Source organism: Typopeltis vanoorti, chromosome 10, assembly GCF_054136105.1.
Source record: "Typopeltis vanoorti isolate ZY-2024b chromosome 10, IOZ_Tvanoo_1.0, whole genome shotgun sequence".
Classification (NCBI taxonomy): Eukaryota; Metazoa; Arthropoda; class Arachnida; order Uropygi; family Thelyphonidae; genus Typopeltis; species Typopeltis vanoorti.
In genome coordinates, this window is record NC_143558.1 from 87,878,199 (window position 1) to 87,905,424 (window position 27,226).

At 33.9% G+C, this 27,226-nt stretch overlaps 1 protein-coding gene across 3 annotated transcripts in view; it reads left to right on the top strand.

The window, feature by feature from the left end:
- Parp1 (Poly-(ADP-ribose) polymerase) overlaps positions 1–27,226 on the top strand; it is a 583,272-nt gene that overhangs the window by 380,892 nt on the left and 175,154 nt on the right. For all 3 annotated transcript variants that reach the window (XM_090399735.1, XM_090399736.1, XM_090399737.1), the window contains exon 18: positions 23,916–23,999. In XM_090399735.1, the coding sequence (XP_090255861.1) occupies positions 23,916–23,999 (84 nt within the window). The remainder of the gene's footprint in view (positions 1–23,915; positions 24,000–27,226) is intronic.

The following is a 27,226-nucleotide window of genomic DNA, read 5'->3' on the forward strand; positions in this document are numbered from 1 at the left end:
AGATGGCAGTGTAACATTGCACTAAAAGACTTCCCCAATTTCGGAAGCTTGCATCCTTAGAACATCAGCCCAACAGCCAAGACAACCCAATTTATTTGCTAGGAGGCACCTTTAGGACTCCAGGACCAATGCCAGTTGCCATCTTCAGCTCATTTGCTCATCGTTAGTCCCTGCATGCATATATCATAGTTTTATGTTCCCAGAAGATTGCAGTGTAACATTGCTGAAATATAGGAAAGTATTGATTAAAGTTTTTTAATTAATATTTTACTATACTTTGTCATTTCCTGAAAAATTTAAAGTCAGAAGTAACCTTAACTTAAAAAAAAAAGAAACCTGAAGTTACACTCTGCTTCTAGAATATATCTTAAGTTTTAGCTTAAGGTAGATGATCAACATTATTGGATGATTAACAAGTGCTGTCATGGTTATTGTTGATAAGAACAGTAACCTTTTTGGAAGTTTATTTTCCACTTGGTTAGACTATAATAAATTTAGTTTAATCTTAATCTTAGTTTACCCAAGTGTAAAGTGTGAAGATACTTCAGGCACAAACTTTGTTTGCTTACACTTGGGTAAAGGATTAAACTAAATTTATTAACAGTGACCTTTGTTGTCAATTACAATGTTCCTGAAGATTTATGAATTCTAAAATTATGCATTCTACCAGTGGCGGCCGGTGAAAATTTTAAGTTTTATGGGGGGGGTGGGGGTGCTGCATATAATTATAATAATCATAATAATTTATAACATATGATACAACATTACATACATATAGGGGTGCTTAAGGGTCAAAGCCGTGTAACCGAGAGGAGACCTCCACGTAGCCTTTAAAGGATGATCTGACCAGGGCTTCTGACCTAATGTCCAATCCTCACCTTCTTGTGGTGCACCCTGTTGGGTATTTACCTGGATACTGAACGAACGAGGATGGCCTGGCAATTTGGGATTTAGCCAACCAAATTGTATTCTTATTGGTTAAACCAAAATACAAAATGATGGTACAAGATGACAAAATTTCATGCCGGCTGGGGCGTCGCCCGGTTAAACAAGGTCCCCGTTATTTTCGCCAGGGCGAACAGCGAAAAGTCAGCTACTTTAAGAAATCTGAAAAAACATCCCAACTCAACATCACCAGAGTTAGAGATCGGTACTATCAACATAAGAAGCCTGAATGGCAAAGAAATGGAGCTAGCTGAGGAATTAGATAAGTACCAGATCGACATAATAGGAGTGACTGAAACAAAAAAGGCAAAAACTGGTGAGATCTTTCTAAGCAATAAATACCAAATGTTATATTCAGGCAATGACAATCAAGGAAAAGAAGGAATAGCCATAGTATTCAACAAAAATATGAGGCTAATCTTCTTGAATGGTAGGCAATCTCAAGTAGACTAATGTGGGCAAATATGAGAATGGGGAACTGGACAATGAGACTTATTTGTGCCTATGGTCCCACAGAAGGTTCTACTAAGGTAGAAGTGGAGGAATTTTTTGAGGCTTTAGAAAACGCAACTGATACAATGAAAAAGGAAAAGTTGGTCCTTGTTGGGGATCTGAATAGCAGAGTAGGAAATGATTGTGAGACATACAAAAATATTTTTTGGGAAAATTTGGAGAAAAGAGCAAAGCTAATAATAATGGCAAATATCTGTTGGATTTCTGCTCAGGACATGGACTGGTTATTACTAACACCATGTTCCAACATAAAAATGTGCATAAATTCACATGGAGAGTAGAGGCAAGGAATAAGAAAAGTCTCATTGACACTGTTATTTTTGATAGTGATGTTTTCTCCCTTGTGCAGGACACCAGAGTGTACAGAGGATTTAAAATTGATTGGAAGTGATCACTATTTAGTCTTGAGCAGGATAAAATTTAATTTCATATTGAAAAGAAGAACATGTGTAAGAAAATTTTAAAGAGAATAAAAGTTGAGCAGCTCTCAGATGGGAACTGTAGACTAAAATACACAAATATTATTCAAGAAAAAAATGAAAGAACCAAACTTTGGAGATACAGCGGCAAGCCCTGAAAAACACACTGACTGATTCATCCATAGAAGCATGTAGTGAGGTTGTCTGCAAGGTTAGAAAAATCAGAACTCCATGATGGACACAGGAAGTTAAAGAGCCAGTGAAGGAAAAGAAGAAAGCACATCAAAAGTTCCTGGCAAATAAATCGGCTTGTGCTCTTGGAGAATATAGAGACAAATGTAATAAAGCTAAACACTGTGTAAAACTGCCTAAACAAAAGTCATGGGATGACTTTGGCAAGATATTCTGAAGGTTGTTGAAGAATCTCAGAAAAAGTGGAAAGAGTGATGTAAAACGAATTAGATATGATAAAGGTGACATGAAAACAGGAGAAAAAGATATCCTTGAAGTATAAGTAATTACTTTGAAAAACTGCTAAATGAAACAAGCAGTGATAGCACAGTGGTAAAAAACACTCAACAGGCATAGTCAGGAATCCATACTTGAGGTTGAAAAAGCCATCAAAGGCTTGAAATGTGGAAAGGCAGCAGGAGTAGATGATATTCGACTAGAAATGCTGAAGTATGGTGGTGTAAAAGTCTTACTGTGGCTGCACTGCATAGTTCAGAATGCCTGGATAGAGGGACGAATTCCCATTGATTGGAGTAGAGCTCTCATAGTACCCATATATAAAAATGGAAATAAAACTGAATGTGAAAATTACAGAGGTATTTCCCTATTGAGTATTCCTGGTAAGATATATGCAAGTATACTTGAGAAACGGTTGAAAAGAATTGTGGAAGAAAAGCTTGGTGAAGAGCAAACTGGATTCAGGTCAAATAGAAGCTGTCAGGATCAGATCTTCACTTTACGACAGATAATGAAGAAATCATGGGAATATAACAAAGATCTGTATTTAAGTTCTGTCGATTAGGAAAAGGCATATGACAAGGTGTCAAGAGAGAAGCTATTCAATATGCTACAGTTATGTGGTGTCAATGGGACATTATATCAAGCAATACTTAGTAATTTTTTTTTATTTGATTTACATTATTTGATTGATTGACTTACAACTCAAATAAATTCTTTATTTGAGTTGTAATTCAGCTGTTAGAATTGAAGAAAGTACAGGAAGATGGTTTAATGTTGAATCTGGTGTCAGACAAGGATGTACATTATCCCTTGTGTTATTCATTATCTATATGGATCACATTATGAAGGAAAGTGGTATTTGAACATGATATCAAAATTGGAGATGTTAATGTCAGCTTTTTGCTTTATGCGGACGATGTTATACTTATCAAAAATCCGCTACGACACTGCAAGATTCCTTGACTAAATTGAATAATTGTAATAGATATGATATGAAGATCAACAATAAAAAGTCAAAGACAATGAAAATAAGCAGAATCATTGAAAATGTCAACTGTGTTGTGAATGGAGAACCTGTGGAACAAGTAAATCATTTCAGCTACTTTGGCACAATTTTTAGTGAAAATGGTAAATTAAATATAGAAATAGACAACAGAATCAGCAAAGCTGGTATGGTAGGAAGTCAGTTGAATAAATTCATATGGAATAAGAGAGAAATTAGTCGGAACATTAAATTAGCTGTATACAAGACAGTGTTCAAATCAGTTTTAACTTATGGATCTGAGAGCTGGGTCAGAAGTAAAACACTTGACCAAAGACTAGAGACCGCAGATATGAGAATCCTGAGAAAGATTATAGGCATGAACAGATGGCATCAATGGCAATATCATATTAAAAAGGAGGATATTAGGAAAGAACTTGACATTGTCTGCATCCAGGAATGCATTAGCAGAGCTAATCTCAGGTGGTATGGTCATTAAAACAGAATGTGCGAGGAAAGATTAGCAAAACAAGTGTTCTCTGCCAGGTTGGGAGGAAAACGACCCAGATGAAGATCTATATATAGAGGGATTGATACGAAACAAAGTGCCTTAGACGATTGAAATATAAGATCTGATAATGTTGGAGTCTTAACAAGTAACAGACTGATTTGGAGGAAAATTGTAGATAAGTAGTTAGTAATGATGTAAATTTTTTCATGTAGTACCATCATATCCTGTACACCCCTTGAGGATACACGACAGGAATTTGATGAAAATAATGTGCTGTATATACAAAAAAAAAAAGAAGTTTTTTTTCCTAATTAGTAACGAATTTATTAGTAAATAAATTTACATATTAAAAATATTTTATCCTCACCACGAACAAACAACAATAATAAAATTTTCGCATCTATAACAATGACAAGTGCCAACAAATATCTACATTAGATCGCAGTGTGTTTGTTTCATGTAACGATAATTGAAAAAATTAATTCTTTTCATATTTTCAACAGTGACACTTGTCATAATTCAGCCTCGTATCTATAATAAATAAATAATTCTATGTTATTTTAACAAAATAAAATACGATTTACACAAAAATATTTCACAAACACGCGCAGGCATAAAGATACACTGCCCAAGTGGCAGTGTATCTAATGACGTACCATGCAAAGACAGCAAACGGATATTGACGTTAGATTGCAATGCATTTGTTTCATGTAACGATAATTGAAAAAATTTCATTCTTTTCATATTTTTAACAGTGACACTCGTCGTAATTCTGCTGTGTATCTATAATAAATAAATAATTATATGTTATTTTAACTAAATAAAATGAGATTTACAAAAAATAGTTCACCAGGCACACACACTAATAAATGTTTCATATCTTACAGAAATAAGGCGAGTAAACATACTAAAAATACATTGCCGTTTGAGCAGTTACAGTTGGGAATGACATAAGGTGCAATGACAAGAGCAAACGAATATCGCCGTTAAATCGCAGTGCAAAATGTTTCGTAATCTAAAGCGTTAATTGAACAATTCCAATTATTAACTATTTAATCAATGTCAAAACATAAGCTGTAACCTTTAATATGTTGTACTGCATTTATATAATGTTGTAAGCATTGTTATTATTTGTTGAAAATTTATTTATCACTAGGTTAGACTATAATAGATTTAGTTTAATCCTTTATCCCAGTGAGAGCAAACTTTGTTTGCTCTCACTGGGATAAAGGATAAGATAGTACAACACTATATTTAGTCCTGAAGATATTTTCAGGCGCAAACTTTGTTTGCTCTCACTGGGATAAAGGATTAAACTAAATCTATTATTGTTATTATTTATAAATACAAACAAAATTAAATTTTTCCATTTTTTCCTGGGGGGGGGGGTACTGCAGTGTCTTAGTGCTTATGTACGGGCCGCTAATATAATGATAAAATAAAAATCATAACTCAGAAGACGACTGACATTTTGGAAGATGATAGTCTTACACTGATTTATTTGGGAGATCATTATTGAGTGAAAGAATTATATTATGAAAGAATTAAACCGAGAACCAGTAATAGAAAAAAATTAAAAAATATAAACATAAATGGATGGAACACGTTCAAAGAATGAACGTGTTCCATCCATTTACCAAAAAGATTACCAAAACAAACTTTAAAGTACAAGCCATTAGGAAAAGGAAAACCAGACGTCCTCTTAAACGATTCAACGATGACTTCTAAGGCTGGAACAGGCCATGCTAGGCCTAAATTCTTGATACGCATGATGATTATAGAGTGAAAGGTTTTAATAAAGAGAGCAGTGTCTTAGTCCTGTGTTGAACGTGATAAAAACCATTACACATATAAGCAATTATCCTTGAGTGCTAAGTTTTGTGCATTCTGTAATGTTAAAAAGTTATGAGGTGAGTAGATAGTGTCCTTGTCTTTGTTTATAAATCAAGTTTGTTCCAAAGCATGATACCTTTGAATTAATGGTGCTTGATCTTTTTCAGTTAATAGGGTACATGGCCTTCTCCTGACATGAATAACATATTTCTGCAGTCTGGTATCTCTGCTAAAGATATTTAACGGACATTTGTGTTTTGTAAGTGTGGAGCTTAAAGCCTACCTTTTGAAATATGACACTTTTTGAAGTGTCATATTACAAGAGGTAATTGGTCAAGTGGTAGTGGTCATTTCATGAATAAAATCTTCCAAACTGCATTATAATGTACACACAGCTGATGTTTTTTTTTTTTTTTTTTTTCACTAGAAGTCATGCCAGTGAATAGCATGTGATCAAATCATTGTTTCTCTAGCTTATGGTTTGAAATGTAACGCAGCCTTGTCTTGTATATTTATGTATGCTCCAGATGATGATCTTGATATGAAGATCGAAATGTTAGGATAATAAAAAGAGTTATTTTAACACAGTTGTAGAATCCATAATTTCAAAAATGAATGAAAAATGAATAATGTACACACACACACACACGCACACACACACAAGAAACAATTTAGACCTACTTTTTCATTTGCACTTGAATGGATTTGGAGTTCAGTACCTAGAGAGAGAGAGAGAAAGAGAGATTTATTTGGAGAATGAATCTGCAAAATCTGGAAACCTAAAGATAGTAGGGAGTCTAGAGTTGATGATGTTTGCATTCTCCCTTAAGGTGTAAAAATGAGTAAGATCAAAGAATACTGAATGCAGAAACTCAAGTTTAAAAGTTGAATGTGACACTTAAAGAAGATTCATGGGTATATGATATGAAGGTCGCCTTACAATAGCCTCTCAGACTTATATCTATAAGGCTGAGAGGCTATTGTAATACACGTATTCTAATGCCATAGTTTGTGGTATTGGCCTGAATTGACTAAAAGTTACGGCCATTTGTGAGGCGTGGTTAACAGAGGATGGAGGAATATTGATAATGACAGCAGAAGAGTAACAATTATTCACCCTACTTGCATAGGGTGAATAATTGTTATGATTATCGTCTTCTATGGGAACTATCTTCCACCTCCCATCATAACCTTGAAACCATCCCAAAGTACTGCACATTCTCACATCCAAGATGACATACTGTCCAGTCCTTCTTCTGTATTAACATTAATATTTTTCAATACAGGGGTCCTCGACATGCGTCGTTTCAACTTTACGCTGGTAATCCCATAAATAAATTAAAAAATAAATTTTGACTTGAAGCGGCACAACGTAAAATTCAAACATCGTGGGCGAACTTGTTTGTAAGTGTGGCGGAAGAATACGTCATTACGCTGCATTTGTTTGGGAGAGGTGGCGTCACTTGGGTCCCAGCACGTGCTTTGATTACATCCGCTCTCTCACTTTTGTATTTGTGTTTTTTTTGTGACTTTTTACCCTTCAGTATGGGTAAAAAGTAAGGCAGACTCCCAAACGTAAGGCAGACTCTTCCGATGGCAGTGTATTGAAGAAAAGGAAAGCCATCGCCTTTTCATTAGAAGTAAAATTACATTAGAAGTGAAATTAGACATTATTAAAAGGGCAAAAAAGGGAAAAACGCCAACAAACATTGGCCACACGTTGAACTTAAGTCGTACGACAGTCGAGACTATTATCAAGGATAAAGTTTGCATCCTTGAACACGTGAAAGGATTGGCACTCATGAAATTGACTGTGATTACGAAAAAACGTAGTGGTCTCGTGATTGAGATGGAAAGGCTTCTTGTTCTTTGGCTGGAAGACCAGCATCAACACCATATCCCAATTAGCCTCATGTTAATTCAAGAAAAGGTGAAAAGATTATGAGGCATTGAAAAGTGAAAGATTCCACTCCCTGAACCCAGGAGATTCATCACCAAGGGCTTGGCAGAAGGTTTTGCCCTCATTGAGAATGGGCTGGCCAAGTTTGAGGCTGAGGATCCCAACACTGCTAGGTACACAAAGGTTTTCCGAGGTGTTATGGATTGCTAAATGGCACAAATATCAACCATATTAATTTTGCAGAATCTAAAGTGCAATTGTAAAAAAACAATACAAATTTTAAATGAAGAGTGCAAAACTTTTGGAATGAAAATCAAGCTAAGCAAAACTAAAACAATGAAAATAGGAAGAGATGAGGAAAAAATTTCAACAAACTTAAAAAAATCATATACTAGAACAAATAAAGCAATTTACATATCATGGCAGTTGCATTTCTCACAACCTCGACAACACAGAAACATTCAAATACAGACTAAACAAAGAGTGGTCTATTAAGATCTCTATCATATCAATTAATTCAGTCAGAAATGCCTTAAAAGCATGAAATGTTATAACAATATTATTATTATTTCCCAAGACCTCATGGAGTCAAAGACTCATCTGGGAGGTCCTTTTATCACACACACGTCATCATACCGTGTCTTAAACACACTCAAACTCCTTGCAGACGCCACACTCTCAGGCAAGGCATTCCAATCATTTACAACTCTGCACGAAAAAACCTGCCTCTCACACCCTCTTTATACAGTTTCTAGGTTCTTCCCCGATCTCCCACTATTTTCGTAGAACTTCTCCAGCACTGATCCTATAACAACTCCTTACCAACTTGTAGGTCTCTATCATATCTCCCCCCTCTTCCTCCTGTCCACCAAACTCTGCAAGTTGCATCTTCTCAATCTTTCCTCATACTCGACATTCCAGAGGTTAGAAATTACTTTCGTCAGTCACCTCTGGACCCTTTCCAACATCTCTTTGTCCTTCTGAAAACCAGGTAACCAAATCTGGGCGCAATAGTCCATGTGTGGCCTAATCAAAGACTTATACAATGGAACAAGAATCTCCCTACTTCTACAAGGCAATGTCCTCTGCATCATTCCCAGAAGCCTTTGTGTTGTCTTCACAATTTTTCCCTTGGTGCTAGTTTCCAAAAGTCGATGCCTATCTCCACCTTGACTGGAAAAGGGGGTCATTTTGAAGGCCACACAACTCCGACTGAATAGTGTCATGTTTCTCTAAAATGTCACATTTCATTGGGTTATTAAATAATGTCAGTTGTGGCCGCATGTCACTGAAGTAAAAAACTTACTTCAGTGACATGCTGAAGTAAGTTTAATCACTTACTGAATTGCTCCAAAAGTTGGTCTAACATTAGCACAGAAAACTTGAAGTCAATGTCATGGATCTTCTCCATCATTTCTCTGCAGGAAGAAAAATGTACCAAGTTTCCTCTGACTAAGGTGGATTTAAAAACCTTCAGCCGACTTATGAACCCATCTAGGTGTCCAACTAAATCTGAGATTCTTTGGTTCCGTCCCTGTAACTTCATGTTGAGTTCATTCATGTGGTGTATGATATCTATTAGGAAGGCAACTGAGCTGTTAAAATGAGGATCACAGAGTTTTGTGATTAGTTCTTTGTTTGTCTTCTTGTTTTCCTCTAAAAACTGTTTTATTTCCTTTCTCAAAGCAAAAAACCGTTTCAAACAGTTCCCTCTGCTTAGCCAATGTACTTCTGTGTGCAACACTAAATCGTTATATTCTGCATCCATATCTGTTAGGAAAGAAAGAAACTTGCTGTGTGTCAAGGCCCGATTTCCTCCCTTAATTAGATTCACACACTTCATTACAGTTTTCATAACATCCTCTATCTCCAGAATTTTACCACACAGAGCCTGCTAATGTATAATGCAGTGCAATACAAGGCAATTGATTCCAGCCTTCCTTAGTAAGCCAACTAAACCTGTTTGAGTACCACACATTGATTTGGCACCATCTTTGTCTTGACCTTTGGCTGTGTTATCAGTGACTCTAATGCTGGTAGCTCTTCATTAATGACAAAGTCTTGGGAAACAGTTTGAATGAAAATTAGAAGTTGAGCTGTCTCTGTTATGTCAGTTGATTCATTCAGAGCCAATGAGAAGTAAGCTGAATCTGTAATTACACTTTTTAATTTATTTAATATGTGAGAACCTGTTTCCTGGACTCTTTTTGTTACAGTTTGTTTTGATAGTGGGATGCTTTCAAATTCACTGGCAATTTCATGTTGAGTGGATTGTGAGTGGTGGAGATAGAGTTGGTAGATGCCCTCCCTCGATGAGTCTTTGGACTCCCTGGATGTGACAAATAATAATAATAATAATTTTATCTTCCCCAAATGCACATGCCATTTTCACAGAACAGTGTTTTACAAATTCACCACCAGATAATGATTTTTGTTGCTTTTGCTGTCTCTGCCCTTAAAAAAAAACGATGCCAAGAGTGAGCTTTTTTGTATTGATGTTGGTTTAGTAAAAATAGATTTCTGAGCAGACTAACTTTTCTCTTCAAATTACGTACAATTTTAGTATGTACTTGTCCAACGTATTCTTGGTATTTAGCGGCATGGTGCTGTATGTAGTGACGTTTGAGGTTATATTCCTTGTGTACAGACAATACTTGCAAACACACAAGGCACTGTGGTTTGTTGTTATTGTTTATAAACAGAAATTCATTTTCCCATTTCTCCTGAAATGACCTGTTTTCTTCACAGATCTTACGTTTCCTACTCATAATACACAAAGACTAAAGTAACTGACCAGAAGACACAAACTGCAACAATAACACTGTTAACTGTGCAACTGAGTCTCTGAAACTTGTCACTGTAACCAGAGCAAAGCTAGTGACTTTCAATGATGCATTACTCTGGAGCGCATAGAAATGTACCACTCTCACTACTACAACTCGCACAGAGAAGCAGTAGATTTTATAAATTGAGTAATCTTTTTAAAGCAATTTTGATTCCGTATTGGGAATATTAATTGTTTCCATCATCAGAAATAATGAATATAACTAGTATATCAATCAGAAAATCTGCGGTCGAAACTAATAGCTAAATTGATAACGCATATAATTTAATATAGTTTTTATCCTGCCTTGTGCCCACAAAATCAAATCAAATCGGCCGCATGCGGCCCACAGGCCTGCTGTTGGCCACCAATCCTTGTTTTTTTCATCTTATTATTTTTCCTCTGTATTTTATCAAAAGCTTTCTCATAATATACAAAGGCCAGATTAATTTCTAAATTAAATTCCATCTTTTTTTTTTTATCAATAATTTGTTTTTAACCCATAAATATTGTCTAGACATGATCTTCCATGTCTGAAACATTTTGTTCTTCTTAGAGTAGATTCTGTGCAATATTTCTAAGTCTTTTATTGAGAATTTTACTATATATTTTGTAACTTGTATTTAATAGACAGATTCCTCTGCAGTTTACACAATCATCTCTGTCTCTCTGTGTTAAAGCTTAAGTGCTGAGAAAATCTCATGATAAAAGTTTAATGATAAAACTAGGATATCCTTGTGAGTTTTAACATCACCTCATTGTTCACCAACATTCCCTTAAATGACACCTTATTGCTTTTAAAAAAAAGTTTTTCCCCTTGATATCATTGACCTCTTTTCCTTTGTTATCTAATCTGGTTATTTCTCTTGAAAGAACAAAATTTATAAACAGATAGAGGATACTTCTATGGGGGGGGGGGGTCCTCTCCTCTCACCATCCCTTGTCAATTTTTTATGGAAGATTTTGAAAAACAAGCTCGTGACTTAGCTCCTCTCAAACCTTTTATCTGGTTGAGATATGTAGATAATGTCTTATATTTTGTCTCATGGCCCACACAAATTAGATTCTTTTCTATGTCACCTCAATAGCCTTCACAATCCAATTTACAATGGAAAAGGAAACTAATAATAGTCTTTCTAGACACCTTGATCATCTCCTACCTAATAGTAATCTGTCCTTTTCAGTATATCAATCCACTCACGCAGGCAGATACATTCACGAACTTTTCCATCATCCCTCCCTCTCAACAGTATGGTGTCATAAAAACACTAACCCATAGTGCTAATAATCTTTGTTCCAATGAGACCTCTTGTAATGGAACTCAATCATATACACCCACTTTTCTTTCTAATGGGTACAGTTCCCACATTGTCAAAAAAAAATAATCAATCTTCCACCAATCCATGACCCTTCTCTTCAGAAAGATTTTACAAATGCTATCACCATCCCATATGTCCATGGGACATCAGAAAAAATATCCAGAATCTTAAAGAAATACAATATTTGCACCACCTGCAATTCCCACTTAAAACTAGCTACCCTTATCTGCTCCACTCAATATAATAATCAATGGTAAAAAATTACAATTCATCCATGATCGATTACTGTATTAATAATTTGTATATTTATTAGGAAAGATAAAAAATGAATGAAAAGAAAATGCTTAATAAATGCTTGTATCTACATTAGTTATTGCAATTTTTCATCAAAAAAAAGTTATCAAGAGTTGTTTGAATAGTTTTAGTTTTTCATATCAACATAAATTCTATGATAATAAGCAAAATGACTCTCTAGACTTCAGCAAACAAGCATTCTTCGATTAACATCTGGATCCATATCCATTATTTGCTGTTTAAGCGATTCTAAACTGCGAAATATTCCATCCGGTTCTTTGATTGTTATCTCCTTTGGAACTTCATCTTCACATTATTCCATCTGTTCGTTGTCTTCATATGTGAGTTGTTCAATTTCAAGAAGATTGCTGTCACTGAAATCTTTTGAGTTTGAATCCAATAATTCTTTAACATCTTCTGCATCAATACCATCAAAACCATTGTCTTCACCAATTGCAACGATTTCTTCAACCACCGAAATCATTAGTACATTCTGGCAAAAGGTTTTTCCAAACAGTTCTCATGCAGCTAAAAGACACGTGTTCCCACGAATCATGAATGTTTTCAATTGCATGTTTAATGTTAAAATTTTTCGAAAATTCTTGTAGCGTAATCGCATTTTCTCCTGTTATTATTTCTACTGCCTTTGAGAATGTCTTTTTAAGAAAATAGGCTTTGAAAGTTGCAATGAATCCCATGTCCATGGGTGGTAGCAATGGTGTCGTATTTGACAGGAAAAATAAAATTTTTACATCACACAGATCATTAAAAGAATTTGGATGACCAGATGCTTTATCTAAATGTAAAGTTCCTGTATTTTTTAAATACACCGGAACAATTGCAGCTTGTAATATACCCATTCTTAATGCTTAATGGGAGGAATGATGTCATCTGCTTATGACTTTTTTCTCTCAGCCAGGAAACACTCCTCGAGGCTTGCATGTTTTTGCATGGTAAATTTAAAGGTGTGTTAATCAAAACTCTTGCCATGTATATCAAGGGATTGTCGCAATTAATTTCACTGTGTGAATCAAATCCCGTGTTAAGCAAGGGATACCTATATTTCTTTTTAGGAACTACTAAGTATGATCTGAAAAAATTTAATTTCCTCTCTATACTTGTTACATCTCTTACTCATGTTGCTAGTTTCTGATAAGTAATGATATAATCAATTATAGATCTTCTTCCTCTGCCATTTGAAGTATATTTATTAATATTCTCCTTTTTTTTTTTTTTCAACAGAAAAAAAAAAAAAAACATTATTTATTTTAAAATTATTGAAAGTACAGAACTTTAACAGTTTTTGACCCTTGTTATTCATGCAGAGTTCTCCATATTTTTTTTAGATCCCCTGCTATTAATAGGTAGTCATTTTTATTACATGTATTTAATTGTTTTTATAGTTGCTCATAAAATTGTTCCGAGTCATCTTTTCTACATTCTTCAGGGACATATACTTCTATGATATTTAAATAGCTTCTATTTGTATCTAATTAGACTTAATATTCGATCATTGACAAAATTGATACCTTCATATACTATTTTTTTTTCATTTATTATCGATTAAAATGGCCAACTAGAAGCTCTGTTCTCTTTAATGTTTTTTTTTTTTTTAAATCATGGCCATATTAATATTTTTAGCTTTTAGTTGTTTTGCTAATTCGATTTCCTTTGCTGTTATTACATTTTACATGGCTACTTTTAAATTATCTGAGATTCCAGATCATTTACCTTTATCCTTTCTTGATCATAATCCATTGTTTCTGTCTAATGAATTTTTCAGTTGAAGCATGTGAGTTATAGAAGATTTACTTGGTAAAGGAACCAGCATTATTCAAAACCCCCAACTTGGAGGACTAGGGTATCTCTCTTAGTCTGGCACTTACTTCCAACCTGTTGACCTAAGGAGGAGGCCCTACCACTAGCGTAGCTACTGCTGGTCTAGCTCTTGAGGTCATTGCTGCACACAAGCCTCCTTACCGCATCAAGTTGTAGATGCCATTAAGGAGGTATCCTTATCAATCCTTACCAATACTTTTTTCTAAAAAAGGAATATAAATAAATATAGTTGAAATGGCAGAGGAACAAGATCTATAATTGACTATATCATTACTAATTAGAAACTAGCTCCACTTATGAGAAATGTACATATTTATAGAGGAAGTAATTTTTCAGATCATTTAGTATTTCTCTAAAATAGAAATACTAGCAAAATGGAGAAAGAAAGCAAATAAGAAAAAACAAGAAATAGAACAAGTATATAAAGTATATATCAATTATAAGAAGAATTTAAAATTAGATATTGTAATAATTTAATCAGCGAAAGAGTAGGAGATGAACAGTCCAAACTGAAATTCACTTATAAATTAAACATGTGATTAAATTATATTCTTGATTTAATCCTTTATCCTAGTGTAAGCAAACAAAGTTTGCGTGTGAAATCACTTCATGACTCGGCTACTTGTATATAGAGGCTAATGACTTCACATCAGTTGCCTTAGTATTCCATAATGCTATGTATTATGGGAACAGCTGCTACCCAGAGCGCTTTCAACCTTTATTGAGGTCTCATCATTGGAAGCCAGACCCAGAAGTGATGCCAAGGTTGAAGTATACGGTTACTAAAATACTCTGGATTAGAGATAGATGTTGAAAGATTTTTGACTAGGTTATACTATACATTAAAGATGCCAAGAAATTATATTATTGGTTTCATTCTTTATCCAGGTCAAGCATAAATAAAGTTTGTGCATGAAATCACTTCATGAAACCAAGAATTTAATTTATAGTATAACCAAGTGAACTTTCCACATCTATTTCTAATTCAGAGTATTTTAGTAATAAAGTGTAACATCTTTTGGCTGCTTGTATGTGGAAATACGACTTTAACCTTAGTATCACTTCTTGGTCTCGCTCCCACTGATGAAACTTCAATAAAATTCAAAATTGGTCTGCGTAGTGGCCCTTTCCATAATTCTTAGCATTATACATGTTCATAAGGATATGTGTTTTGCATTATGGGATACTAAGACAATTAATGTGAAGTCGTTAGCTATGTGGGAACATATACAAGTAGCCCAGTCGTGAGGTGACTTCACATGCAAACTTTGTTTGCTTACACTTGGATAAAGGATGAAACCAAAGAATATAATTTCTTGGCATCTTTAGTTTATAGTATAACCAAGTGGAAAAATTTCAGTTCACTTGTTATATGCATATCTTAGTGATATGACATTGTTTCCCACATAGCTAAGTTACTGGTGTAAAAGTAAAAAAAAAAAAAATATTTTTGCTAAATGCTTTATTCTTCTTCTATGATAATGCTAGTGGCATGTAAAAACTCTCTACGTATAATGTGTCTAGATACTCAGGAGGTCCTACACTATGATGTTCTTGGATTTTGCAAAAACATTTAAATTCTTCATAATAATCTCTTAAGTTAAATGGAGTTAATGGGGGTGAATATGAGGTTGTAAGATGGATAGAAAGGTGGTTTTGTACTATATAGTGCAGTAGAACCATTGATTAAGCAAGTGACCACTGATGCAACAAGGTTCTTGTTCTTTATCCATTCCTGTTTAATCTCTAATGATTTCAGCAATATTCAGTTGCTTTTTTTTTCCTGATTTATATATATAATATATATATATATATATATAGAGAGAGAGAGAGAGAGAGAAATCTTTATAGATACTGAGATCCTTCAAGATGACTTGAATCACCTGACACTGTTTACAAAGGCTGATGGTTTTTCTTTCGCAGTGACAAAATGTACAATTATGCAGTTTGGATTGAAAAGGTTTCAGTCTGTATATCTTATTAATAGGATTTCACTTTTGGAAATTTGTATGATCAAGGATTTAGAGAACATGGTTAACAGGGAACAGTCTGAATATTACAAAAATTAGCAAAACAACACAGTGGATCACTTAGGTGATATGAATACACTGACTAGTAGTTACAAAGATGTCATTTATATATCATCAATATATATATATCTACATCTGGTTCATTTGTTTTCTTTGATGTGTAAAAATGTTGAGAGGTATGAGTTCTGCAGAATGAAAATTTGTGATTAAAAAATTGGTTGATAGATGGAAGAAAGGATGTGATTGAAATATATAAGCGGCTAAAAGGTTTTATAGAATGGATGTTGGAGAAAGAACATGGGTCACCATTGGAAGTTGAGTAAAAGAGTAGTTAATATGGAATTAGGGTTTAAATTTTTTGCTATGAAGGGTAGTGAATGGGCGGAAGGGACTTTTCGGGGGGAATTGTCAATGCTTTGTTGGTGTACCAGTTTAAGGAGAGGTATGATAGATATTGTGTGAATTATGATAATTTGGTCCTGTTGTGGTGTCTTAATAATAAATGAATGCACTAAATGCACTGAAAGTTTTTTCACTTGGTTATACTATAAATTAAAGATGCCAAAAAATTACATTCCTTTGTTTCATCCTTAATACAAGTGGAAGCAAACAAAGTTTGCATGTGAAGTAACTTCACAACTGAGCTACTTGTATATAGAGGGTGATGACTTTACATCAATCACCTTCGTATCCTATAATGCAATGCACATATCCTTATGGATGTGAAGTCATCAGCCTTTATATACAAGTAGCCCAGTTGTGAAGTTACTTCACGTACAAACTTTCTTTGCTTCCACCTGGATTAAGGATGAAACCAAGGATATAATTTCTTGGCATAAATTAAAGATACCAAGAAATTATATACTTGGTTTAATCCTTTATCCAAGTATAAGCAAAGAAATTTGCACCTGAACAATTTTCAGAACTGGGGCAACTCGTATAAAGAAGCTAAGACTTCACATCACTTGCCTTGCTTAAACTTGGATAAAGGATTAAACCAAGTATATAATTTCTTGGTATCTTTTATTTATACCAAGAAATTATATTCCATATATTAATTTATATATTAAACAAGTGGAAAAACTTCCAACAACTATCTCTAATCAACAGTATTTTAATAAGAAGATGTGACACCTTTTGGCTACTCATATATGAAAATATGACTATGCATTACTTCAACCTCAGTATCACCTCTGGTGTGGCTCTCACTGATCAGACCTCAATAAACATTGAAACTGGTCTGGGTAGTGACCTTTCTCATAATGCATAGCATTATACATTATTATTATTATTATTACATGACGCCTCCAGGGAGTCCAAAGACTCATTGAGGGAGGGCACCAACTCCACAATAATCTGTCTCCACCACTCAGCCCACCAACTACAACTACTTTCATCATCTACACCAACGCCATCTACTGCCAATCACCACCACTAGTATTTCCACAGATAATCACAACATCCATGCCCGCGGCGAGATTTGAATCTGCAGCCTTTTGGTGTGAGAGTGGAAACGTTAACCACCTGGCCAACCAGGCTGACAATACATGTCTGCAAGGAGATGTGTTTTGCATTGTGGGATACTAAGGCAACTGATGTGAAGTCTTACGAGTTGCCCCAATCCTAAAAATAGTTCACACACACCTTTATGGACAAGAAAGACAATAGGAAACCATGTTTGGAAGTTTGTCCACTTGGTTATACTATAAATTAAAGATACTAAGAAATTATATACTTGGTTTGATTTCATATCACATTTTCAGACAAACAAATTTTTTTGGGAGTGTGTTTTATGTATATTTGTAGTGGAATGAGCTTCCATAACTCAGTCGGTATAGACAAAGCCTTTTGGTTGGAAAGACCTGGGTTCAATTCCTATCCATGACATGAAGAAACTTAATCTGGTCTCTTTCAACTAAAGGTGAGATAGCCAGTCACATACAGAGGTAGAGGATTTTTTTCACCAGGAAACTCTGGTTTTTCGTCCCTCAGAACAGGCAAACTGGCCCCTGTGAACACACATGGATTACAGTCATAAATACTTGCCCTTAAAGGATGTAGCAGAGGAGTGATGAGCCGAATGCATTAAATTGTCGTAAAACCACTCATTAGGGAGGATTCAACATGTCTTAAGGGATGAATGAGAAGGAAAAGAAAGAAGATAGTGAAATATGTAATCCCATAATGATGAAAAAATTGCCCGAAACTCTGAAAAAAAAAGAAGAATATAAATGGCTCACTTTTAAGCCAAAAAAACGTTACGTGGACCAAATAATATGAAATATTTATGAGATAGCCTTGATAGATTGCTGCAAAGCAAAATTGCTACCATTCTGTTATTTTCATCCCTTCAGCCTCTAGAATGTAGACAGCTTTTTAAAAATGAAGAAAACAGTTTTTTTTGTTGCATCTTTCAATGTATTTATAAATTAAAGATGCCAAGAAATTATTGGAAGTTTTTCCACTTGGTTATACTATAAATTAAAGATACCAAGAAATTATATAACTTTAGTTTTATCCTTTATCCAAGTGTAAGCAAACAAAGTTTGCACCTGAAGTATTTTCAGGACTGGGGCAACTCGTATACAGAAGCTATAATGACTTCACATCACATGCAAGATATGAAATCATTAGCTTCTGTATACGAGTTACCTCAGTTCTGAAAATTCTGTGATAACCACTTTTAAAGCTGAAAAGATTTTGTACATGCCATTAACAGCATACAATTGTATGCTTATCTAGGAGTGTTCTCTTTGCCTTATGTAACAGTTCTGATATACTTAATGGCAGAATACACACACAGTCTTGCCACCATGATGACCAAAGAATTGCATGAGCTTGGTTTCCGTAGCGGTGCTGTGTGCAACTAACATTTGCATGTTTATCAGTTGAGAGAGAGTCGTTTAGCTGCATGGGTTAACATGCAGCTGGGTCATTATGAGAAACATGTGGGTGTAATACCACTTCACAAGGTTGGAATGTAGCCGCCTGTTATTTTCAACACATCAAAACATTCGGGATTGGTAGGATGTTTCTGTATTTGACTATTAACTGTTATAATTATACAGAAGATGTATCTGACCCCCCCAACGAACAGGTTGACCAAACTACATTAGGAGACAACAGTAATCCATAATCCTCTGAGAACACAGAAAGTGATGTCATGAGATATCAAAGTTTTGCACAGAACAATGTCACATGTACTAACTGATAACCTGGGGGTGAGAGCCTATTGTTGTTTTCTACTGGATATTTCCGAACACCACAACTTATGCAGTAGAGGATGATAAAATCAAAGGCACAACTCCAACAGTACACAAACAACAGACACAGAGATGTCCTCTACGGAGATGAGAAGATTTTAACCATTGAAGAGTTATTTAACTGCCAAAATGATTGGGTATCCTCCTTAATGGTATCTCTACCTCGACGTGGTAAGGAAGCTTGCACACACCAATTACTCTAAGAGCTATTCCAGAGGTAGCTAACCTACTGGTGGGGCCTCCCTAACTGGAATTTTATAGAAAAATATTTTTGCAACTCAGACGCTGGAACTTGAAAATTCAGTGGACTGAAACAACGGAAAACAACCAAGAAAAAGTAAAGATAAATAATCAGGAATCTCAGATATTTTAAAAGTAGCCATGTGGAATGTGAGAAGAATAACAACAAAGAATTTGAATTGATAAAACAACTAAAAATATTAATATAGGCATGATAACAGAAACAAAAGAGAAATTAAAGGGAACAAAAGAGATAAATGGTTTTACTATGCTATATAGTGAAGTGGACCAACGTACAGAGCTTCTAGTGGTGTGTGGCCTTTTTATTCGATAATAAATGGAAAAGTAGAATACGAACGTACAATTTTGTAAATGATCAAATTATAACAGTTAAATTAAAAACAAAGTTACTTAAATATTATAGGAGTATATGCTCCTGAAGAAGGTAGGAAAGAGGATTCCAAACAATTTTATGAGGAATTATTAAAACATTTTAAAAATGTAATAAAAATGACTATAAAAGTTGGTCAATTGGTAGAACCTCTGCTACTAATGGCTCACAAATAGTTAAGCAAGTTTGAGCATGGTTAGTAGTTGGAAAGGGATCAATCGTTCGATGCTGTCGGCACACTCTCCCTCGATGAGTCTTTAGATTCCCTTTAGGTGTCACATAATAATAAAAATAATAACAGGAGATCCTAATGCTAGAGTTGGAAATAATCCATTCCAGATGACTTAGTAAAATATGGAGAAATTTGCTTGAATAACAATGGTCAAGAACTATTAAACTTCTGTACTTTCAATAATTTTAAAATAGCCAATACTTTTTTGAAAAAAGAATATAAATAACTGTACTTGGAATGGCAGAGAAACAAGATCTATAATTGGTTGTATTATTGGATTCTGATTATGTAGAGATTAGAGTATTAATTATTATTTGGTTCAGAATCCAACATAATCTTACATCACAAAGGTTAGACTTATAAATATTATTTAATGTAAACAACGTATTTTACAATTTAATATTCATATAACTACTTTAATTTTGTCTAATATCTAATTATTTAATCAAAGATATATGTATTAATAGTGATAAGACTGTATTAAATATTATTAAGCTATTTTAATTATTACTATGTTAATATTATAAGAACTTGTATTTGATAATTTAACTGTGCATTATTTGAAATGTAAATACTGTATTCTCTATTTATTCCTGTTTGTAGAAGTTTAACGTTATGCAATAGCTCAATTTTATTATATTTTGTTTAGTTGTCATGGAAACGTATATAAGTGAGTGAGCACATTTTGGAACACCACGTGAGGAGAAGGTTTATTGAAAAGAGTTTTAGATCACGAGAACAATTTAGGCGGGAAGGATGGATATAAAAAGGGAAGAACGCGGAAAATAAGAATAATAGGGAAACAGAGAGAGAGAGAGGATTAGCATTAGGTTGGAATCGGAGCGTTCGGGAATCACAGTGCGATAATAGTGCGTCGGCAAGTCACTCAAGCAACTAATAAAGTCTACTAGTCGAGAGGTGGTTAGCTAATAAGTTGTAGAATAACAATTATAGCTACAGAAGACAGCTGAGTGACTACTAAATAGACTAGCGATATTTGAGTTGAGATTTAATTTCAGGGCCGACCTTTCAAGAACACACAGAACCTTGAAGCAAAGCACGAAGTTACTAAAGAATAGTAGAGCTGTAAAGTTGAAGTATACCGATAGCTGTGTTTAGAATTGTAGTGTCTAAGAATTAATTGAATGCCGGAAGAGTGAACAACTGTGCATATAAAACTTCAAGATAAGGAATTATTGTGTATTGCCTTAATTCATGAGTGATCAGTAGTACTTCATGCAAGAACGTTTGTTTATGTGTATAGTGACCGTGAATTAATTCAGTTAATGCTTTGAAGATTTATTTTAACGAGTGCCGATTATTGTTAAAAGTGTTTACGGTTATAAAAAGTGTTTGTGTATAAGTTGATGAAGATAGAAGATTATCGGTAAGATTATTCCAACCATTAATATTTCTATACAGAGAAGTGTGTGAGTTTCATCCTAGAATTTCCTTATATTAACAGTAACTATTGAGGAAGTTAGCTAAAGTGTATATTTAAAAGTGTTTGTTTGTGAAGAGGTATTACTGCAATTTTTGTTGTATTTGGAACTTAAGGAACTGTGAGAAGACTGTATTATAGAGACAACAGATTTACCATTGTATGAGTTGAATGATTGAATTTACCTGAGGAGTTAAAATGTTTGTGATATCTTAATTACTGATTTAAACTTAAGTATAAAATTTGTGATTTTAAAATTAAATGTTTGTTTTTGTTTATCTAAAGTTGTATTTTGCCTGAATCTCTTTTACTGCACCATTCATAAAATATTCGAACCAAAGCGGGTAAATTAATTAAGTCAAATATACTTGGCCAGTATATGTTTAAGGAGAAATAGTTGAAGGTTGATTTTTCTTCAATTCTCGAACTAATTCAGATATAGAGTGGCGCAGTCTTTAAATATAAATTTTCTCTATATTTAAATTAGAAATCAACTCACAACTTATCAATTAGTTAAGAACATCGTAATTGTAATCATGTCGGATCCAAAGTATAGATTAAGAAGAAGTAGGATCCAACAGTATGATTACTAATCAGAAACTAGCCCCAAGAGTAAGAGATGTACATGTTTACAAAGGAAGTGAAATTTATTAAAATCATTGCTTAGTAGTCTCTAAAATAGATATACTAGCAAAATGGAAAAGAGAAGTAAATAAGAAAAAACGAGAAGTAGAAAAGTATACAAAGTATATCTATTACAATTATGATATAGTATTAGAATGCTATATCAATCACAGTCAACAGATTACCTAAAAGAAAACCAAATCAGTGATGATAGAGAAGAAGAATGGAAAACTTTAATAAAGATCATCCATAAAGCAGCCTCTGAAGTACTTGGAAGGAAAAATAAAATATTAAAAAGAAAAACATTAAAAATCTGGAACACTGATATAGAAAATTCAATAAAAGAAAAACAAATGGCATACAAATCACTCCTTCAAAAACATACAATGGAAACAGAAGAAATATACAAAAATAAAAGAAATATAGCTAAAATCATGGTACAGAAAGATTCAAGATTCTTGGGACAGATTTATTAATAAAATAGAAAAAGTTTATGGAGAGATATCAGAGAGTAGTTTATTCAGGAGTAGAGTCCAAAAGAAGGCCTGTGACTAGTGGTGTGCCACAGAGTTCTGTTCTTGGACCACTTCTATTTAATTTGTCCATTCATGATATAGGAAAGGATCTGAGAGGAACTGTTCAGTTATTTGCCAATGATGCAAAGTTGGGTAGAGCAATAATTAATGCACATGATGTCAAAAATTTGCAGATTTGGATAGATTGGCAGACTGGGTTAATGAGAATGGATGTCTGTTTAATGTGGCAAAGTGAAAGGTAATGCATTTTGGGGTGAAAAGATTATCAGCAGTATACCAAATTGGTGGAACCCTACTTCAGGAAATTGAAAAAAACAAAGCCAGAGACCGGGTTTTTTATGTATAGGGATTTTAAATTTAGGGGGGCACATAGCAAAAATGGCTAAATCAGATCCCTTGGTTACTGAATAATACTTTAACGAGCAGAGACAAGCAGGTTATTGTTCCTCTTGATCAAGCCTTGATAAGACCCCATCTTGACTACTGTGTGCGGATCTGGGTGCCAGGGTTTTCTTGGTGATGGGGGAGGTGGTAGAGAGGATCCAGAGGTGAGTGACCAAGATGGTAGCTGGTCTATGGAATGAACCTTATGAGAACAGCTTAAAGATTTGCGGGTTACAGAAACTGGCTGATAGGCGGAAAAGGGATGATATGATTGAGACATTCAAATTACTGAGGGGGTTTTTTACTAAATCAATTTAGAAGAAATTTTTCAGAACAGGTCTGGTGGGGGGGGGGGCATCCATGGAAACTGAGCAAGAGTGTAGTTAGTAAGGTTGTTAGAACTAGATGTTTACTTGGTGAATGAATGGAATAGTTTGCCAGAGTCTGCTGTGAGTTCCATGACTATGAATGAATTCAAAGCAAAGTATGATGGATACTGTGCAAATGCTGAATAATTCTTGACATGATTTTTAGGGTCTCACTCGATGAGTCTAAGGACTCCTTGGAGGTGCCCGTAATAATAGTAATGTTATGTTTCATAAGTGATATAATTATATTGAAAATTGTCACCCTATTTGAATTAGAAAATTTCAAATATATTCTCCTTCATTTATGTAAATCTGTCAGTAACAATCATATTTATTAAAAATCATTCATTGTCTTCTAAATGAAGCAAAAATTTCGGTTATGGTTATTAGGATGCTGACCTGTTTAATTGTAAAATTTGATGGGGAAGAAAAAAGCCAATTTAGTGATAGGAGATACTTTTAATTTATGTTTAATTATTTGCAGATTTTGTAAATCACAAAATAAAAGTTTTAAACTACACTATTGACTAATTTTTATTTATTATTTTTGTTTTAGGTTGACTTGCAAAAGATGCCTCTTGGAAAACTATCTAAACGACATATTGAAAGTGCTTATTCAGTTCTAACTGAGCTACAACAGGTAAGAAATTAGCAATGATTTTCAGACATTTAACATATCATAACAAACATTTTGAATGTTTATTGCTTATCTTTTTATAACAATACGGCAAACATAATAGGTAGTGTCTTTAGCAAGTAGATTTTTCCAGATACTAGAAGTCACTGGAATGCTTCTTTACCACTGTTATAAGTGTGTGCTAAAGTGATGTCACTGTGTTTGACATGTAAATTTCATTGACACAATACTATTTCTCTTAATTATGTCATTTCATTTTTTATAAAACTATTTATATATTGATTTTTATTGTAATTACTTAATCAATAAAATCACTTATCACTAAATAAAAATTAACTTAAGGGATTAAACAGATAAAAATTTAAAAAAAATCATGAGGAAAAAAAAAACATTTTTTTTCACGTTTTCTTTGATAATAGGTACAGATATAGTTACCACAGATATGTCTGGCCTATAGACTACGAAAAAGCATTTGATTCAGTTAAAACATCTGCAATACTGAGAAACCATATATTAAAACACTAAAACATATTTACAATAATGCAACTTCTGTAATTAAATTATATAAAAACAGTGAAAAGTTCCCAATACAAAAAGGCATCTGGCAAGGTGACACCATATCTCCCAAATTAGAAGCCTTGTTTGGGAAACAAAAGGAATAAACATAAATGGAGAAAGGCTAAATCAGCTAAATGAAGCCTGCAGAGTAATTGGATTAAAAATAAATAGAGAAAAAACAAAAATAATGATGAATAAATGCATAAACCATAAAACTGTCAAAGTTGAAAACCATGAAATATAACAAGTTACTTCATATGTTTGAGCCAATTGTTATCCTTTGAGGATTGCCAAAGAAAAGAATTCACCTTGGATGGATGGCTTATGGGAAAATTAGAGACATATTCAGAAGTGACAGGCAGAAAACTGAGTGGTTTGAAAAATCATGGGGGAGACCTTCGTCCAGCAGTGAACAGAACCAAAAGGTTGAAGAAGAAGAAGATTGTTGCCACAAACCATATGGTATTTTCACCAGTCAGTTTTTCTAAAACTGAGATAAATTAATGAATCATCACAGTGTTTATTTCTACAATCAGAGATCATGTAAGGTATAATTTGCTTATGTGTGGTGGTAAGAAATATATTTATTTTTCTTTTATAAAATTCTAACTCCAGAAATTAAATTGGATTTAATTTGCAAAAAAATAAAAAAATAAGTTGCATAGATTATTTTTATTATCATTGCACAGGCACCTCCACAGAGTCCTAAGACTCTTCGTGGGAGAACCAAACTATTAACACATTATCTATTGTAGATAATGTGTTATCTCCTTAAAAAAATTAATAGATACAGCACTTACAAAAGATCCAGGCAATCCATTCCATTTATTCATCACACTCTTACCCATCTTCCAGGATTACCCCTTGTTCTGCTCCCTATAACCATATGCTGAAAACCATCCATCAGTTCTATAAAAGACTTTAAGTAACTTAAATTTTCTACCACCCCCCCCCCTTTTTTTTTTTTTTTTTTTATATATATCAACCAACTTTTGCAATCCACAAACACCCAGTCTGTCCTCTTAGGGAGAATTCCATAGACCACTCACCATTTGGTCGCTCATCTCTAGATCTTCTCCATCACTTCTTCATCCCCCAAGAAATCCAGGTGACCAGACTGAGCAAAATAATCCAGATGTGGTAATATCAAGGCTTTATAGAGAGGAATGATCATTCCCTTATCTTTGCTTGTTGGTGTGCTCTTTAATAGCCAGGTAATCCTGTGAACTACCCTGGCTACTTTTGCAATATACCCTAAATTTTCTGTCTACTACTACTACTACTACTACCACCACCACCTAATCCTGTCTTTCTCAATTTCCTGGAACACAGTTCCCCCATCGTGGCGCACACCTTGTACTCTTTGTGTCCCAAAATGCATATAACTTGACGTTTTTCTACATTCAGTTGACATCCATTATGTTTTTTTTACCTATACAATCAGCCTATTTAAATCATTCTGCAAGCTCTCTGCATCATCAGCAAACAAATGACTATCTCTCTCTCTTCAAATTATTTCCTATATTATTATGTACAAAATAAACAGCAGTCACAAGCACAGAGCCTTGCGGCACATGACTAGTGACCTACCTTCTGCTTCTGTTCCTCCATATATATTACTTATTTTGTAGCTATCAGCCACTGTTTTATCCATATCACTTTTTTAAAGAGAGAGATTTTGTTTATATCCTTGCTTATATTTATACATTTCAACCGAGATCCAGATCAGCTATAGTCTAAGAATGTCTGTAATAGTTTATTATTAAAAAAAAAAAATACCACAGAACTAGCAAGTATATAATAGCCATTTTCTTGTTTCTTTGATGAATTACTATTTTCCTAATCAGTATAAGATAAATGGCAAAATGTGTTGTACTTTTGCATTCAGAAAAGTTACAAAATTTGTTATTTTTCAAGAATTAATGCACACTTAACTATCAATCAGTAATATTTTCAGACTAAATATATGTTAACTATCTGATCGCGACATCCCTTAGTTCATAACTGACATGCATAAGGGGAATCTTTATTGTCATTGTAAGAATGGAAACCATAAATGTGGAATTTTTTCTTTTAAAGTTACATGGTGGTCAGAATTCATAGTGAAAAATTTATGGAGACACAACACATGTTAGAATAATTCTTTACTTAAACTTTAGGAAAGTAACATTTGACGTTTCAACCTCTGTATTGAGGTTATCATCAAGCAAAATACATATGTAAAAGATACAAGCTACATGACACTGCACTATACAAAAGTAGGACGAATCTGAATGTTTGTTAATTATTTAAGCTAGCCTGACCTCTTGTGGAGAAAAAATAAAATGAAATAAAATTTAAATAAACACAAAATATAAACAGAACTACATTAAACATTTCTAAAGTCCTCTCATATTGAGATCTTCTGTTTGGGCTTGTTCTTGTTGCTATATGGATTGCAGATGGGTCCTCCATATTCTTGGAATGATTAAACTATTATTTTTGTTCAGGTTTGGATAATGTTTGACCATTTCACATTAGGGACTTTGTGATTTTCCAGTCAGTTCTGTGGTATGTTTTGAGTGTGTGGTCTGTGATAGGCCTGTTTTGTCGTGGTGGAAGTATTTAATGTGTTGTTTGTGTTCATTTTTTCTGATTGGGATGATGCGTCCTGTTTCCCCTATGTAAGGTAG